Genomic DNA, 17,232 nt, shown 5'->3' with positions numbered 1-17,232 from the left:
CATATGTGTTTCTTTAGTTGCAACATATATTAAGGCACACTTTACGTAGTCGTCATGCAAAAGGGAAACCTATTGGTCAGTATCGAGACAGTGCTCAGGACCAACCTGACGAGAGTCGTTCTCACACTTAGTTTTAAACCGGTACCAAAAGTCGAATAAATACACTTGGAATGCGTAACATTTTGTTTCGGAAAATTTTATTTGTAAAGTGAAACTCATATGAGCTGCTCATATATAAATATTAGACTTGTACAGGATCATACCCCTAGATTTATGTCAAATGCCTTGAAATTGATAATAACATGTAACTATTTATTTGATAGTGTTCGATTACTGTCCATTACTATGTATAACATCTGTCTACTGGGAATAACAAAAATAGAAAAGGTAGCTATTCCAAATAATTATATCGTTTTATATATAATCGTTAGTGTTTTATATACAGCATTGTCAGTCTGGAAAATTTTGATATTGTAAGGTTATTCTGTAGGTTTACCCCTTTAACGACAAAGTGTGGTTTGTAAGACATGTCGGTATACTTGTGTCATAACTGCATTCAGTCTGTAGTACGGGTATTTCTTTCAATCCGTAGTAGGGGTATTTCTTTAGATTTCTCAATAGTTGTTATTTTTTTGCCATCGAAGCTTGCTTTTTAAGATTGATTGTTATGCCCAGCATGTTAAAATATGTATGGCAATGCGAGTTGCTACTTGGGAAATGCTGAAGTTCCAAATACTTTCTGCTAAATGCTAATACTTAATGCATAATTTAAATGGTCATTCACCTTCGTAGCATAACAGACTGAACAGTTTTTGTGCCACGTTCACGTGACCGGTAGAACCTACTGGTGTTTTAAACAAAACTTGTAGAACTTGTGCGTCATGTTAATTGCCGAATGTTAAACGACAAATGTTTTATGTTAAATGCCAGTTATACGTAATGCTAAGTGGCAACTACCTAGATGCGAAATGCTACATACCAAATGCTTTATGCCATATACTTAATGCTTAATACCATAAGTATAAATGTCAAGCATCTAATGCTTTTACTTTTTGTCAAATTCTTAATGATCTGTATCACTTATACTTCTATTAGTTCAAAACATACAGTGTTCTACTGGTCACAGGAACATGGGGCTGAAAGTGCAATGTCAAGAAATGTTTTAACAGATATAAATTCATATGACGAACCGTTTGACAGTCATTTATCTTTTTGTCTGTGTGCATTTGGCAAATAGCATTTTGCACTAGCTTTTGCCATGTAGCATTTGGCAACAACAGCATAGTGCACTGACCTTCCATATTTTGGTAATTACTATTTGACACTTTGACGTAAAGTATTTAGCCTAAAAAGAAAGTGTTTTTACCGGTATCCCGACCTACCCTAAATTTTTGGCCCGACCCTAGATGTTTTTATGACCTTGGAGAATTTGATTTCAACTTTTTAACTAAAAGTTGTAAAACTGCACTTTTTATGCTTTAAACATGGTCATTGATGTTAGAAATCAACTTACTGATGCTCTAAAGGCATAACCCCCTTATTTGTACTTTATTTGGACACAAAAATAATTTCCGAAAAGTCCCACTTTATAAAAAAAATCCCCCTCCCCCCAAAAAAAAAATTCACCGACCTTCCTACCCTAATTTTTAGCATGTTACTGGAAACAAACATTTTTTTACGCCTAAGCGTTATTTAGCATTTGGCAGCAGGACTGTAGACCATTTATAGTCGCCTTATCTCGGCTAAACGGAACAAAAAACACTTACTCAGGTTTATGTCATATTTATTTTATCATTATATATAATATGGAAGAAAGTTCAAAATTACCATTATGGTAATAATAACACAAACATTAATAATTAAATGCATATATATACAATTAATATATAATTCTTTAAACAAATAATGATCAAAATTCCATGTATCACAACTAAACAGTTGATCTGGTATGTACAGATCGTCGAGTGAGTCCCTTCCTGCTTTTCGATTTTCGGCATATATTCTACAAGTTCTTCAAAAACCATGTTCCCTATTAATTTCCCGCCAAAATGTCTGCGCAGACGACAATTTTATCGAAACTATTGCACCTTTAAACGAAGCTTAAAGTATATAGAGTATAAAATTGTTTTGTTTGGTACCGAAAACGAAAAAACAGACACACGCACGCGCTCTGACAGAATCATAAAAATTGGCATGCTGTTGTAAGTTTTTGATATTTTTATGTCGCATGAATTGGCAGTCTGACTTTCACTCTACACATAAGGAAAATATATATTTCTGCTGGCAAACATGTCTCTCGGCTCGTTTCGCGCTGAGGCAACAATTTTCTTACTTATAACTGAAATGGCTATCTGAAAATCTGCCAGTTCTTTTGAAAAAAGGTATCAATTCATTAACAAAAATATTATTTCGCTGTAAGAGGTTTTTAATATGCCAGTAATCGTATGAATGTACCATAGATTGAAAAACATTATCAGTCAAATCTGATAACCAAATAGTGCCAAAACAAACAATTATGATAGCTTTTTTCCAGGGCTGTCAAAAGGTTCCACGCGCGTTCTATATTTTGCCAGCTGCTTTTACAAGAAAAAGAATATTTTCTCTCAAAACATTTCAGAAAATGATATTGCTCATTTCGTATTCTCGTTTGTATCTTCTATTAAGTGCCAAAAATCAAACAGGGGTGTTAAAAGTAAAAAATAACACTTAAAATTTTCAGCTTTTGTGTGTCATTCATAAGTATAAATAAGTATGCACAGTCCCAATTACAAAAGAAATTGAATGGTACTTAAATACGAATTTATTAAAGTCTTAAACTCTAGGTTCAAGTAAAATGATTAAATAAATGTTTAAATAATACTGTTTTAAAAATTCAAAGTTATGTCAATACATTTTATTAGTACAAGAAATGTACAGATCAATAGTATAATCTAGAATGCAAATAGCTTAAATACTCCCGTTTCTTAGGTTGCGTGTATTGAACTATAATGGTCAGAACGTTTCATGACTAAGCAATGTAACTTTCTACAAAATTATATCAGCAAAAGTTTTACACAATGATTTCCAAGGATTATAGGCCGAGTTAACCTGTTAAACCGGACAAAAAAAAAATACTTAAGTACACAACCATTTATTCAAATTCGGTTTTTGTCATTGCTTCGTATAAAGCAATACTGTAAAATGTGAAGCAATGGAAGGATTGAAATAATTCCTTAAAAATTTATTAAAGATTTTCAAATATTTTCAAGGCCAAACAAAGGCGAAGTTCTGCTGAGTTGTCAAAAATTATATTTCGATTGATATCTTTACTGATTCTAGAGATACAATGTAATACAAATACCAAGTTACTAAATATTCTTCTATGGGAAGAATTTCTAGATAAAAAATATTATTTTCAAAAAAAGAAAAGTCAGGAATCAGTCCTACCAAAATTAAACAACAATTACATCAAATTTACATACATAATCCAGTTATGTATTAATGAAAATTTCAAAATGGACAACATATATTGTGTTAACAAATGCTGCAGTTCATTTCAAAATAAAATAGCACTACATGTGTTCATAAATGCCATTTGACAAACACTAACAATGTTATTACAACTAACCTATAATTTTAGACATGTTAAAAGACTAAAGCCCTAATTATTTTGGGGCATAGGCTAGTTATTATCCTTTGATAGACGCTGAGTCACTCTAGAACATAATGTCATACAAGTGTCACAATGTCGAAACACAATTTTTCATGTATATTGTTCTCGTTTCGTGCACGTTATTGTCTATAAAAATATTAAAGCGTCCATTTCACTCAGATTCACGTTTAAAGGTTGATATGCAATGAATAATTTATCGTCATATCACCATACCCGTTATGGTTGCGTACAAAGTTTCTTCCGCCATCTGAATATCACAATTGGAAGAGAGCACTCAATTCTATCGTTTTTTTTTTTTTTACAAACTAAGAAGCACATTGGGTGTATTATTATTCCTATATCCACACATTGTCAATGACGTTCACGTTATATCACAGCAATGAATTGTGGGTAAGAACATTATCTGATCAATTACAATAATGAAGTTCCTTCACGTGCCGGCACTTCTGACACTCGACTCGACAGCACCAGAAAAACTTACAGTCACAGTCTTCAGTAAATTCCTTCACTATTGTATAATATCCTCTACCACAACACATAAGATTACACCCATCTAACCCGTAACTGTCTTTCTTACACTCGCGTCCGCGTGTACCCAATGACCCGTAGGCAAGGTTCGGCTCACAGAAGTCTGGAGAATTTTCAAGATACACTAAGTCTTTCCTTGTAGGGCGTTTCATATCTTTGCTGATTGGACGTAGCTTTGATCCTCGTTTGTTAATCTTCATCAAACTTGCACCGTCGAATTTCTCCTTCAAAGCTGAACCAATGGCTCGAAACGGACGCATTTTTCGCCAACAGATCTTCACCGAACAAGACCCGGAGACACCGTGACACTTGCAGACAAGGTCCACCTGCTTCCTTGCAATCTGAAATATATATTTAAAAAATGCTTGTTTAAAGTGTTTAGTTAAAATATGAAAATCATAGTCATGTACTAGTGTTTTACTATGAAAAATACGATTTGGTATGGGTTTTACGCTCATTATCACGAGTATTTTAGACAGTTGATGTAGCTAGCGTTTTCTTAAATGCTTCCAGTAGCTACCTGCTCTCTGCAAGTAATTGATAACTTCCCCACATAAATCAGGTGGAGAAGGAATGACTTTTGCCACGGACTTATACCAATATTTTTATTTTATCTAATATTGTTATCGCTCTACAAAGCTTGTACTATCATTTCTCTTTTAATCTGACATACTTGGTCATTTTAACAGGCATTCTTTATTGTATCCAGGCTACCAATATACAAAAGGTTTGTCACAAGTCTGAAATACTTATCAGTTTTTGTATTATTTTAATAGAAACGTACCAGTCGACCGGCTTTGTTGTTCCATAGATTCATGAGACCGAACTCGTTTCTGTCCTGGATCTGTTCCTTAGAGTCGACGAACTCCTCGGAAAACTTGGCACCGTACTGAAGGTTCTCCGAACAACCACCCCACTCGAATTTACCCTCAGTTCCCTGCTTGCGGACGCTGTCGTCACACCCACAACCGATCAGTGTACCTTGAGCGCATGCGCGAGTCACGCTGTACATCACCCCGGCGGACGAAATAGAATAGATGTAGGCAGTTTCACGACTCTCTGAAAAAAGAAAACAACATAAAAATGTTACAATAATAACATAAGAGCAATTGTAAGATTAACGCCATTAAGAGTCCCCAGAATGTAAACAGTTTGAACAACATATCTGTTAGTTGTCCGCATCAAATAGGACTTATGTTTAGCACGCAACATTTATAATAGAGCGAATTTGTACGGAAATAAATATGTATGTCCATTTAATAATTTCTTTTCTTTAAACTTGCATGGAAGTTGTTCTATAAGCTATAAGCATTCATCTTTAAGTGTTCTCTGAATAAACCAAGGGTACCCTTTAACCATTAACTACACAATAATTGGTTTATCTAGGGTTTCTTTCTAATTCACATTGATAGTACGTCCCTTTCAAAGTTGATATCTCAGATTTCAACGGACACAAACAATTTGATATATTTGTATTTCTGAACCACCACAGATGATAGCGAACCCAATACTGATTTAGACGTAAATTCATTAACAATTTGTCAATCACCAAACGAACAAATACATATGTTTCTTTGGGTACAATGGGTGATTAGATGGGTAGAAAATATGCAGACATACCGGGGGCTATCACCTTGTTAACTGATACTAAAATCTAACTTACTTTAAATTATCAAATATGCATTGATTTCTATCTGAACCGCGAAATCTGGTACTTGATTTTTTTTAAAAGCTCTCTCCGGCATACAATTCAAAATTCTTCATTTTCATTAGCGATATTTTACAATTTTAAATACCAAATTTTATTGCACTTTTAAAAATATCACCTTTTGCCATAGTTATTAGTTTTTTGTTACGTGTGAGATCATATGACTCTCTTGAGTTTTTTTTTTATTTTGTGTACAGGATCGAATTTCAAACGCACCTAGTGACCATCTGTCCGACATCTTATTTAGTTTGAAAATTAAAGGCTTTTTTCTTTTGATCACGTGTCCAAATAATGCCGATGAATTCAAATGTCTCAAAACAAAACTAATGGTCACTAATTAGTATCGTCAAAAAGGACGAAGATGGTGTGGGTGTCCCTATTTTTTCTTTTCTCATGTTTTTGAATGGAATTTTGTACAGTTCAAATTTCACACACAAATGCACGCACGCGCGCACTGACGAAAAAAAAAAGATTATATGCATACTGTACTTCCATTTAACTATAAATAAAAAATAATGAATAAATAGATAAAAACAGGAGGTATACTTTATTTGCTAAGTCACATGGCTTCATGGTGTTTTTTTGACAGTCAGAAGCCGTTCTTTTTTCAACACAGGAAAAAATCACGTTATATATTCTCAAACGATCAATTACTTGCATGCTTACCGAACTAAGATTACTTTGCTCAAGCAAAAATTATCGCACTTGTGTCAATAGGGTATCAAAAACTAATCTTAATACAGATTTCATTAAAATCTACCGACGTGCTTTTACTCGGATTTTGGTCATTTTGATAACTTTTTCGATTGATATTTTGTTCATATTATCTTAAGCTGAAATGATATTTGTTTATTTAGACCTTTACAAGCTAATTGAAAGGATTGTTTACAGCGGGCGGTCCTTAACTCATGATTCGGCATCCAGCAATGATCACAAACTTTTTCTACAGAAAGGTGTAAAATTCCAGGTCAATCATTTTAAATACCCTTCTTAGAGGCGCAAATATGATGTTTCAAAATCGCGTATATTTAAGTTAAAAATGCCTTTAAAATCAACTTAACTGAATAAGTGAATGTTTTCTTGTTACAACTGGGACACAAACTCACACTCACATAAATGGTACGAAGTTATAAAGTTATAATATCACTCTCCACTTACTAATTTTAATGACGTTGCCGAAGACATCAGTGTTGTTGAAAGTAGTACAGTTCCAGCGACGCCCACTGAACTGATGCTTACACTCCTCGATACCCATGGAAGCCCCGGCACTAATCACATCGATAAGTCTCTTTTCCTTGGCACACAGTTCGCGTTGTCTCGGTTCCAGGTAGGGGGAGTTGTTGCACATCTCGTTCACGCTAACTGACGAGGTCTGGCGTGTGTCACGTGACAGACTAGCGGATGTTCCGAGAACACCGAGATACCTGAAAAACAAATGTTTATTTCGTAAGAAAACATCGAAAATAAATGCATTAAGTTCGTATATAGCTCGATAAATTGTAACATCCTGGCGTATGTAAGACTGCTGTCTTCTGTTTTCCTAAATTTTGTTAAAGTTTTTTGCTTCAATTATGTACTGTCAAAAGCATTCGGGAAAGGGGCGTTGCATGCAACCTTGATTGCAGAAGTCAACTAGTATTAGAGGCCTAGTGTAGAACTGTATAAAAATTTTATCGGTTGCCTAAGCATGCCAAAAACACATCAATAGCAATCTGGGAAGAGATGTATCATACTCAAGGGACGACCCGCTCCATCTACACAACTATCACTGATAATTGGCTATTAGTGAAGAGAGATTAGAAATTAAAAAGAAACTAGTGGTGATAAGCATTGGGCTGATTAAGTGATGCCGTTAAAACAAGAGGGAAAATAACTTCAGAATGATAATTGATGTTGTTCAATCTAGAAACATCTGTTTGCAAATATAACATCTACACAGTTCTTACGCTTCGCCAATTGGAACCAAATGGGCTGCGTATTTTTGTTTTAAAAAAAAAATTAAAAAAGCTATGTGAGAGTAGATCTGAATTAAGCTTTCGTTGTTAAAAGTAAAATTAAAAGTACATTTCATGCAGTTTTTCTGCCTGAAAAAAAATAGTTAAGGGGTTCTCTATGTTAGCTAGTAAGTAAAATTGTTGTTTTATTCCTGAATAACTCTCTACTAAAGTATAAAACTCATTATTAGCGGCATCATAAAAATACAGACAAGTGAACCATCTACGATTCTTTTTTTGTGGGGGTTGAGGGGTGAGGGGGTATATTAATATTACTCATTTACGCTGAACTTAACATTTGGCTTAAAACTGAAACTGAATTTTAATAAAATAAAAATATGTAACGTTATACTAAATATAGTCGTCAGTGCGCTAACGATATCATTTTCAAAAAAGTAGCTCTTGATCAAATATGTGTACGTTCAATTAATGTTTGGTTTGCCAATTATAGAAGTCTTTGATCTATAAGTAACTCGGGCTTTAATGCATATAGGCATATCGATCATAATAATTGTTTTCTTTTTTCACGTATTTGAAATAAATTATTCATATGCACTCCAATTGATACATCTGACTGATGTGTGACTCTTCGTTCAATCACATATCTTTTTACGACGAGAGAGTGATTTTAGTCTCTTGGTGTGGGAACACTAAAAGATTAGTCTTTTGCAGTATTTCATATCATAAAAGTAAACAAAAATGACCTAGACAAGAAAGAATTCCATGTTTTAAGTTATTAAGCGTTCGGTCATTCAGACGAACCTTGTTAGATCAAAAGACTGTAATCTACCTAATCCGGCGGAAGAAATACAATTTCTGATAAATCTAAATCTCTAGAAAAAAGAAACACTCAATTACTGACGTGTAACGCACCAAAAGTAAAATATCTTTCTATGTCAATATACAATGTTTACGCTGCTCTAGCTCTTTCATTTTATTTCTTTCTCCGTGAAAATGACCACCATCTTAATATATATCTTGAGTAAATAGGAATAAGTTTCGTTCCCTTTGTATAGCTAAGCGTAAAGTTAATTTGTCAAGGGGTCGCTAAACAAAATTGATAAATATAGCACTTCCATGGTAATCCATTTCAGAATTAATGCTATCGCAAATTCTTTTCTTAGTATAATGGTGCGGATGACATTTAAATCGGGGACATTTTCGGCCCTTTGAAACACTGATGGACTTTCTTTGTGAAAGCTGTTGAAGGTATAACGACAAGGATTAAGATAATAATTGGAGTAGAGTCAGCGATAATCCGTCTATACAATGTCAAATAGTTTCACAGAATGCCAAAATATTTTTCTCACGCATGTTAAAAAAGTTCTCATTGATTCAATTGTTTACTTTCCTCAAAGTAAGTTATTTCTCGTAAAAGAACGTTGTTTCCTGCAAATCATTGCTTGAGTGCTCAATTCCATTTGCAAAGTATATACGATCTGCAGATTGTCTCGAGGAAATGATTTGAGCCGCGCCATGAGAAAACCAACATAGTACATTTGCGACCAAAATGGATCCAGACCACCCTGCGCATCCGCGCAGTCTGGTCAGGATCCATGCTGTTCGCTAACGGTTTCTCTAATTGCAATAGGCTTTGAAAGCAAAGAGCATGGGTCCTGACCAGACTGCGCGGATGCGCAGGCTGGTCTGGATCCATGCTGGTCGCAAATGCACTATGTTGGTTTTCTCATGGCGCAGCTTATTTAACAGTTTTCAAACATACGAACCAGACAAATATTTGCGCTACATGTTCCAAAATTTAGAAAGTATTTCAAACATTGTTGCCGCTAATTTATAGAAGTAAAGGAAACTTCCTATATTATTGTTGTCCTGGAATGCTGAAGCGCAGTAAAACTACAATCAAACACTCAAGAGAAAATTGAGATAAAAATAATATGACATAACAGTGCTTTCATTTCCTGAAAACTATTACATGCTGAAGTGTTCGAAAACGCTGCTATGCATGCGAAAATACTTAAATGTTTTCTGCCCTGATGAAGTTATGATTATGTCATAGGAATTTAGAAATTAGATGCTTAATTAAAAGTGAATTAAACGTTTGTTGTGCGATAAGCAAGAGACATTTATAGTCCATAAAGTCTACTGTTATCTATTTGTGATGCCTGCATCATTTCAATGAGAATTTATAACCAGTTAGTGCACATAAAACACTCGCTAACTAACCTTGCTTTCAACTCGTACATATTACATGGTCCATATTTTTTTTTGCTCAGTACAGAACAATGATTATGATAAAAACATACATGGGAAAACAATGTAGTAGAAATTTATTATGTAAGTTGACATAATTGGTAAAAAAAAAAAAGACAAAAACGAATTTATGAAATGAAAGTTGTTGTATGCCTACTTCATCCAAATACATTGAAACATTTCATAGTTAATTGAGCTTTTTTTCTGATCATTTGATTTCGCATTCTGCCTTCCTTTAGTGCGTTACGTGAAATGTCTATTTTAACGTTACTTATGATGTCTATAACTATACTTGTATACATTAACGCACAGAAACGCATTTGTAACTGCGAAATATGACACATATGGTGAGAAATCATAATTATTATATATATAAATACAAATAAACGTTCTAAGGTAGCATATGGTCTGTTTTGAGTGGTCCACCTATAGACATTTACTGGGCTGTTTTGTCACCTGCACAAACAAGAAGCCGAGAAGAGTTTGAAGTATACCGTCAAATTCTGAATTAGATTAACCTTTTTGACTTTGCCGTATGTTTGCCAACTTGTATTATAGCTAAATAATACGTTATGACAAACAAATCATTTATTGCAAAATCGAAGGGTGAACATGATTAACTTGTCGGGACTTTTGATCTTCTGATAATCAATTATCACCGTCTGGGTATTAATTGATTGATTGATTTGTTTGTAACAATTATGAGTGAACAGATCAAACATATGGGAAGGTGTTAGACGTATTAAATTTCTATCGTTTAATTTTTTTAACTTTAAAAAAACATAAAGTTACTGATTCATTGTCCGAACCTTATTTTCCAAGCAATAACATATACCATAAAAACACTGAAATAAACTAAAGTCCAATCAACAACCACCACTTGTTTGAAATGAATATCTATCTAAGCGTTTTTTTTAAAATCGGGGCTTTAATGTAAAATAATACGTGACATGAAATGTTAAGAGTCACATTTTCACAAACGAATTAACAATATTGTACGCATCAGGTTCAGTTTTACATCATAAAAAGATGCTTTACAGCTGTAGTCTAGAAACAAAATTAATTAAAATATTGTAAACAAGATGTTAAAATTAAACCCTGAATGAAAGACAACTATCGCTGTCTTGTCTGATTAAAATACCGGACTGACACTGATGCAGGAAATATGTTTCTACATCATCAATTCAATGTAAGTAATTTGTTCCTATTGGTAAACTAAATAATAAATAATAAAAATTCATAAACAGCACTCTCCGATATATACAGCTCTTGTGAAGAGGCAGTGCAGTAGTTGAAATTAACTTTGATTAGATGTTTTAAAAAAATAATAAAAAACAAAACTCACCACCAAGAAGCCAGTGAAAGCTGTATATTGCACAATACAATCCAAACTAGAAACACAGGCACCTCCATTCTGTCAGTAAAATGTCACCATATAAATTAAAGCAACTCAGTTCTTACAAAAAAAGTCACTTGGGATTGTCTCTTAAATTAAGTGTTATCTACCCGCTGTTGTGTTATATTTTTTTATGAATGAACACTTTGAACACACTGAAAATAGTATCAGTAATCTATAGTCCGCTAATTATATTGAAGAAGCTATTATATCCTTCTGAAAGCTTCAACAATTATTGTTCATAAGCCAATATCTTAGGCTATCTATACAACCATAGACTTAACACACACAGATATATCAGTCACTTCTCAATTAATAAAAAAATCTTTGTAATCCAGAACAGTAATGATGATAAATTAGCAAATAATAACTTATGGAGCGCACTTTGAAAGTAGTTTAACCGAAAAATAAAGTGATGGCGAAAAATATACGAAACCAATTTACTCAACTGCGGAGTGTCAAGCGTAACGACCAATTTTCATTGGATACAGGAAATTGAAGTGTGACGTCCGCTAGCCAATGGCTATTTTCTTTTCGGATATAGTTTTTCGTTTGTCAAAAATTAAAAGGTTTAAACATGCTTGATTGAGTTTTTTCTAATCGCGCGTAAATTTGAAGAAAATTTGACCGGGGTTAGAAAAACAAAGTTATCGAATATAATCAAATTGTTAGCTTTTTAGATAATTATTGAATAGTATATCCATTTATGATTGCAAATGCTTTAATCAAATAAAATACCGTTTCATCATGACACGACATTAGCACAAGTACTAAAAAGTTATATAGTTTACCCTTATTTGATTAATTCAGAGAAATAAAAAGAAGAATTAGAAAAGGTTGGACAGCCCTATGTATAATTCAGTTGATTTACTGCAGTACACTGCCAAAGTGCCTACAAATTTAAATTGGTTTGATCTGTGTTGGATTTTCGGAGCATCAACACAGTACAGGTTATCTGGCACCAAACAGGATTAATACGCTTGTTTCAAGTTTCATTTACATAAAGATTGAAATCAAAACTTGTATATCGGATGGGGGGGGGGGGGGGGGGGGGGGGCTAGTGGTAAGAAAGAGGGTTTAACGTGTATCGGTGTTTACACCGGGCACAGTATAGAACCAGGTGATATTTATACCTGTTTTCTTAAAAGTAGCTAGGATAAGTTAGCAGGACATGTCTGTATTTGAAAAAAAAACATCTCTCTCTGTTCTCGGTATTTCTTCCACTCTGTCTGTCTGGTCAGATCGCTTTGTGTCTGAGTCCCTTAGTACGTAAAACACCGTTGTGTGTATGAAATGGGTGCTATACAAACAGCATTTTTACCCGACTCCTTCTACAAATCGTCAGTATATATTTTGTTCTATTTATCGGCCTATATTTCAACACTAAATTTTGCTGAGCTGAAGTCAATATTTGAAGAAGGCTATGAAACTTTGTTTGTAATATCTTGTAACAAAACACAATAGATGACTCGCCGGTCAATAGTCAAAACTATTACCAAAGATCCGAAGGAGACTCTATTCAATAAGAGTATATTATAAAGTGAGTGTGAGGGCGAGGGAGTATAGTGTGTGTTTGTGAAGCTGACCATTTCTACCTTCACCTAGTCAGCTTTCCCATCAATTTCTATTCATGTACAAAAATTTGGTTGTCATGATTTCCGTCAGAATCGATAATTAAGACTTCAAAATAATTACAGTGTTCAATCTATCAACATTAAGTATTGGTTTGAAATCTTCTATCCAAACATATGACTGCCAACGGCTAAGCTCACGTCAAAATACTTGCTTCACTAGTAAAGGTAGCTGATTGTTTCTCCACATAAACTGACCAAAATGACACCTTGTTTTTTCTTCTTATTCAATAATTCATGTTGCTGTCAACATACGTATTTCTGAAACATTCGTAGAGAAAGTGGTTGAATGAGTAAGTGGGAAAGGATTGACGGAAATCAATATATACCTTTCTTCGTACTGAGCGATTATTCCGAGTCAAAGTACGAATATTTTTTTCAGTGAGAAATGTATACATATGCTTATTCTATTTTAAGGTCATTCATTATTTAAGATTTTCAATAAATCGAAAAAAAAATATACTCGATGCATATTCATTTCCTTACAAATAGTCTTTCGTAATATTTGTCATACGTGGGAATGGGTTATTGCTTGAAACAACCATGGATCTTATAAGAGTTTTGTCATTGTGAAATGAGTACCACAAAACGTATTTGCCCGTTCTTTCTATATAAGAGAAAACATGGGAAGGATTGCGTTTTCTGTGGTTGCGGACAACTATATTTTTCCCCTCTTGATTAACGATAAAATACATAGTATATACTACATGGAAGTGGTGCTTTACTACCCGTAATTGTTTATTCTGTTTGACAAAAAAGGGGCTGAAGCAATATCAGCAGATCTGAAACGATACTGCCTGTATCTGTCGAAGACTGTCAACATTAATTGACCATAAATCATTGTAAGTGGACAAACAATATAAGTTTGAAGACCAGCACACCGGCCACATAATATCTTATCTCGGCGTTTACCAGATTTTTACCCTCGGGACAGCAGATATACCCAAAAGTGTATGAGACGAAAGATCACATCTTGCGAAAGAGCAGAAAAGTTAAAGATAAAATGGACCGATAAAATCAGGCAATAAAGTTAAAATCGAAAGAACATTTGAAAATTAGCGATGTCTATTGATATGATGTAACGAATACGATGAATGATAGGTTTTATTACAGGGCGGTAACTTCCCTGTCCCCCACTACAAGTTATCGGTTGTATCTGTACTCTTTAATTGCAATGAAATTTCAGGTAATAAAATATCATCCATACTTTGATGTCTAAACATCTATCTCTCACGCTACTGCAGAAAAAAAAAACACACACACACAAAACTGTAGACTAGAAATAACAGATGAATTGATATACGTATTTAAAGTAATTATACTTGAAATATATTGTGTACGCAACCACCCCCCCCCCCCCCCACAAAAAAAAACAAAAAAAAACAAACAAACACAGCAACATAAAGTATGTGAACAGAGAAAATAATGAAGCTAGTTGTTAGAGGGCTTCAAATTATTACAATTATAAATGTACACCTTGGCAGAAGTGTATAGTAGACATATTTCCAACTCTCATTACATGCGAGTGAAAAACAATATTTCTTCTCATGCATTTTTAATTATCTACTTTTTTTTTTCTCTTTTGACTGCTTTGTCAAGTCGCATTCTAATGTGAATTATAACGGCTGCTCATTTTCAACACATGTTCTTTTTGACACTTTTTCTGTTACCAAATGTCGCTTATATTTCGTGCAAAATTTTACACAGCGGCACACTTTGTTGCTTTTCCGAATGTCATTTACATAGACATAAATATTCCAACAGGCACGACACTTTGTCGAAAGACGCTTTGTCGAATACGAACATGGAAAATAGTCGAACGAATTCGACACTTGGTCTAATATAATTAATAATATATACATATCATTTATCACTCAGTTACGGCATCGCTTGAAATTGCAACTTCGTGAGGCCAATAAGGTCTGATGAATGAAAGGAATCTTCTATTTTGCTTTAAAGAAAGAAAGAAAAAAAAAACAACGATGTTTTATTCCATTTTCCGCGTACTTTTTTCATTTTTTCACGTTATCTTAATGTAAAATGTTGCTGGTGCTGGACACATTATGTTAGTCTTCCTAATACAGAGGTATGGGTGGGGTACGTGAAAGATTAGGTAATAAATGGAAACAGGCACTTTTCTTCTTCGTTAAGGATTAAAATATATGAAGGAGCTTTATTTGTCAGCAGCGCATGTGTCTAGACATTGTGTATGTAGCATTACAAGAATAGTTTATCATTACTGATTTCAGAAACAGAAATTTTGTAAAGTCTGAAAAATGTCCCTGGGTCATGAAACAACATCATTGTGATACAATTTGTCCAAGATCAATCCCTGAAGGTTAATTGTTTTGAAAGGCGTAAAAATGATTCAAATTCTTTATTGTATGTACAAGTTTTGATCTTTATCGTTCCGTCAAACATCGAAGATGACACTTTGTCTATGTAAGGCCAGCGGCATTTCTATTGTGTAACAAGACGAACTTGCTAAACCTTGTCCAAAAAGATCAAGGTCCCGCTCATTCAATTATCTAATTAGCAAATATCTTTTTCTTCATTGTTAAGCAATAAAGTTGTTGATTTCATTATCATGTTACAATAACGTTCTGATGTTCATCCGCAATTTAAAGACGTTACAATGAAGCAATTAAACAATTAAGTATAATACTTCCTTTAACAATACTTTTTCAATCAAAGAGAATATAGAAGGGATTGAAACAGGTGTGAATTGTTTTATTGCAAAGTTGAATGATAGTATTTATCACATTAGAACAATTATCAACAGTTGTAAAAATTACGTTTTCTTTTTTTAGTCTAATTGTTTAGTTTCTGTACATCCCAATCGATAATTTGGTATAGTTTGTATGAAAAAAAAGATGTCTGGTTATAATGGAAAAGCTAATATTTTCGAATGTTATATTATGTCTTTTAATACTTCTTTTTCCCTACACATTACGTTGTTAAAATTCTTCGAAATTATGCTTTGTACCGATGAATAATCGATACTCATGAAATGTATTTTTACAGAAATATAAAGAATAAACATATGGAAAACAGTCTAACAGCATAGATTCATAATGAAAATGATGCAAATAGGTGTCATCAAGAATCCAGTTACAACATTAGACTCTTTCACCCGTTTATACTACATATTATCTCTGTATTGCTAGACAGAACAGTGGAACAAACTAGTTACAGCATCCGTTTCACTCGATTAAAATTTGGCCGGTGAAATTATGTTGAATATGTTCCTTTGAAGATATGTTTGCAATATAATCAAATAAACCATGATAACACTTGCGCAATATTTTCACGTGTTTTGAAATAAAAAACACAGATTAAAACACTATTTGCTAGCATAATAAATACAGATTATATGTGTTGTGTAGTATGTTTATGAAAGCCAAATAAGGTAAGACTTTTAACACGATTAATATTTCGATCAGTTTTATGTTTTGTAGATTTCGGATAGTCTGCTTCGGATACTGATACTGATAATCAAAATGTTTTACAAGATTTATAAGATTATCTTTATAACGTAAATTTTTAAATGATTAAAAACGATTATAATGCATGCCATTGAAATAAATACAATTCTATATTTCTTCCAATGTAACAATTTTCTCTTGAGTTATTACAAATGCAAGCCAACATCTATAACAAAAATGTCTGGTCTGTTACTCTGTAGTCAGTTTTGCAGCTTAATATTGTAAGACTTTCATTGAAAAATACTAAATTCATAAACAAATTGATAACTGGACCTCAAGAAAACTTTCATACAACAGGCTAGGCATTTGGTTACTATATATATTTAAAGTAAATTTAAAGTTGCAATTTTGAGGACAAATGTAACCATACAGGTAGTACTAGCATTTCATGCACTCAGTCTGTAAATTTATAGATTGAAAAATCTGCAAATTTATACATTCTTTGTAAATTTACAGATGACTTGTAAATATACCACTTTCATAGACCTTATATTTGTATATTGAGGGGACTCCAAATCACTTGCCCCTCACCAATGATTATGCGGGTTTGAGCCACACTCGGGGCATTAAAATCTTCATGTGAGGAAACCATCCAGCTGTCTATAATTGTGTCGGTGCAATCTTAAA

General features: G+C 33.5%; 2 protein-coding genes across 3 annotated transcripts in view; one reads left to right on the top strand and one right to left on the bottom strand.

Moving 5' to 3' along the window:
* Positions 1 to 1,766: 1,766 nt before the first annotated feature.
* Positions 1,767 to 11,898, bottom strand: LOC123566348 (protein Wnt-4-like). The gene is made up of 4 exons (XM_045360336.2): positions 11,439 to 11,898; positions 7,047 to 7,312; positions 4,965 to 5,239; positions 1,767 to 4,521 (listed from the first exon to the last, which is right to left on the bottom strand). Exons 1-4 carry the CDS (start codon positions 11,504 to 11,506, stop codon positions 4,060 to 4,062), a joined length of 1,071 nt encoding a protein of 356 aa, XP_045216271.1. The 5' UTR covers positions 11,507 to 11,898; the 3' UTR covers positions 1,767 to 4,059.
* A 4,494-nt stretch (positions 11,899 to 16,392) lies between these two features.
* The window catches only part of LOC123566349 (elongation factor-like GTPase 1), a 29,617-nt gene continuing 28,777 nt past the window's right edge, over positions 16,393 to 17,232 (top strand). Inside the window, exon 1 of one of the 2 annotated variants that reach the window (XM_045360337.2) lies at positions 16,393 to 16,529. The gene's annotated coding sequence lies outside the window, so the exon portion shown is untranslated. The remainder of the gene's footprint in view (positions 16,530 to 17,232) is intronic. The other variant, XM_053549982.1, reaches the window with a different exon arrangement.

The sequence above is a fragment of the Mercenaria mercenaria genome, chromosome 8 (genome assembly GCF_021730395.1).
Source record: "Mercenaria mercenaria strain notata chromosome 8, MADL_Memer_1, whole genome shotgun sequence".
Classification (NCBI taxonomy): Eukaryota; Metazoa; Mollusca; class Bivalvia; order Venerida; family Veneridae; genus Mercenaria; species Mercenaria mercenaria.
Note: the sequence above shows the minus strand (reverse complement) of the source record. Positions and strands in the feature narration are given on the sequence as shown.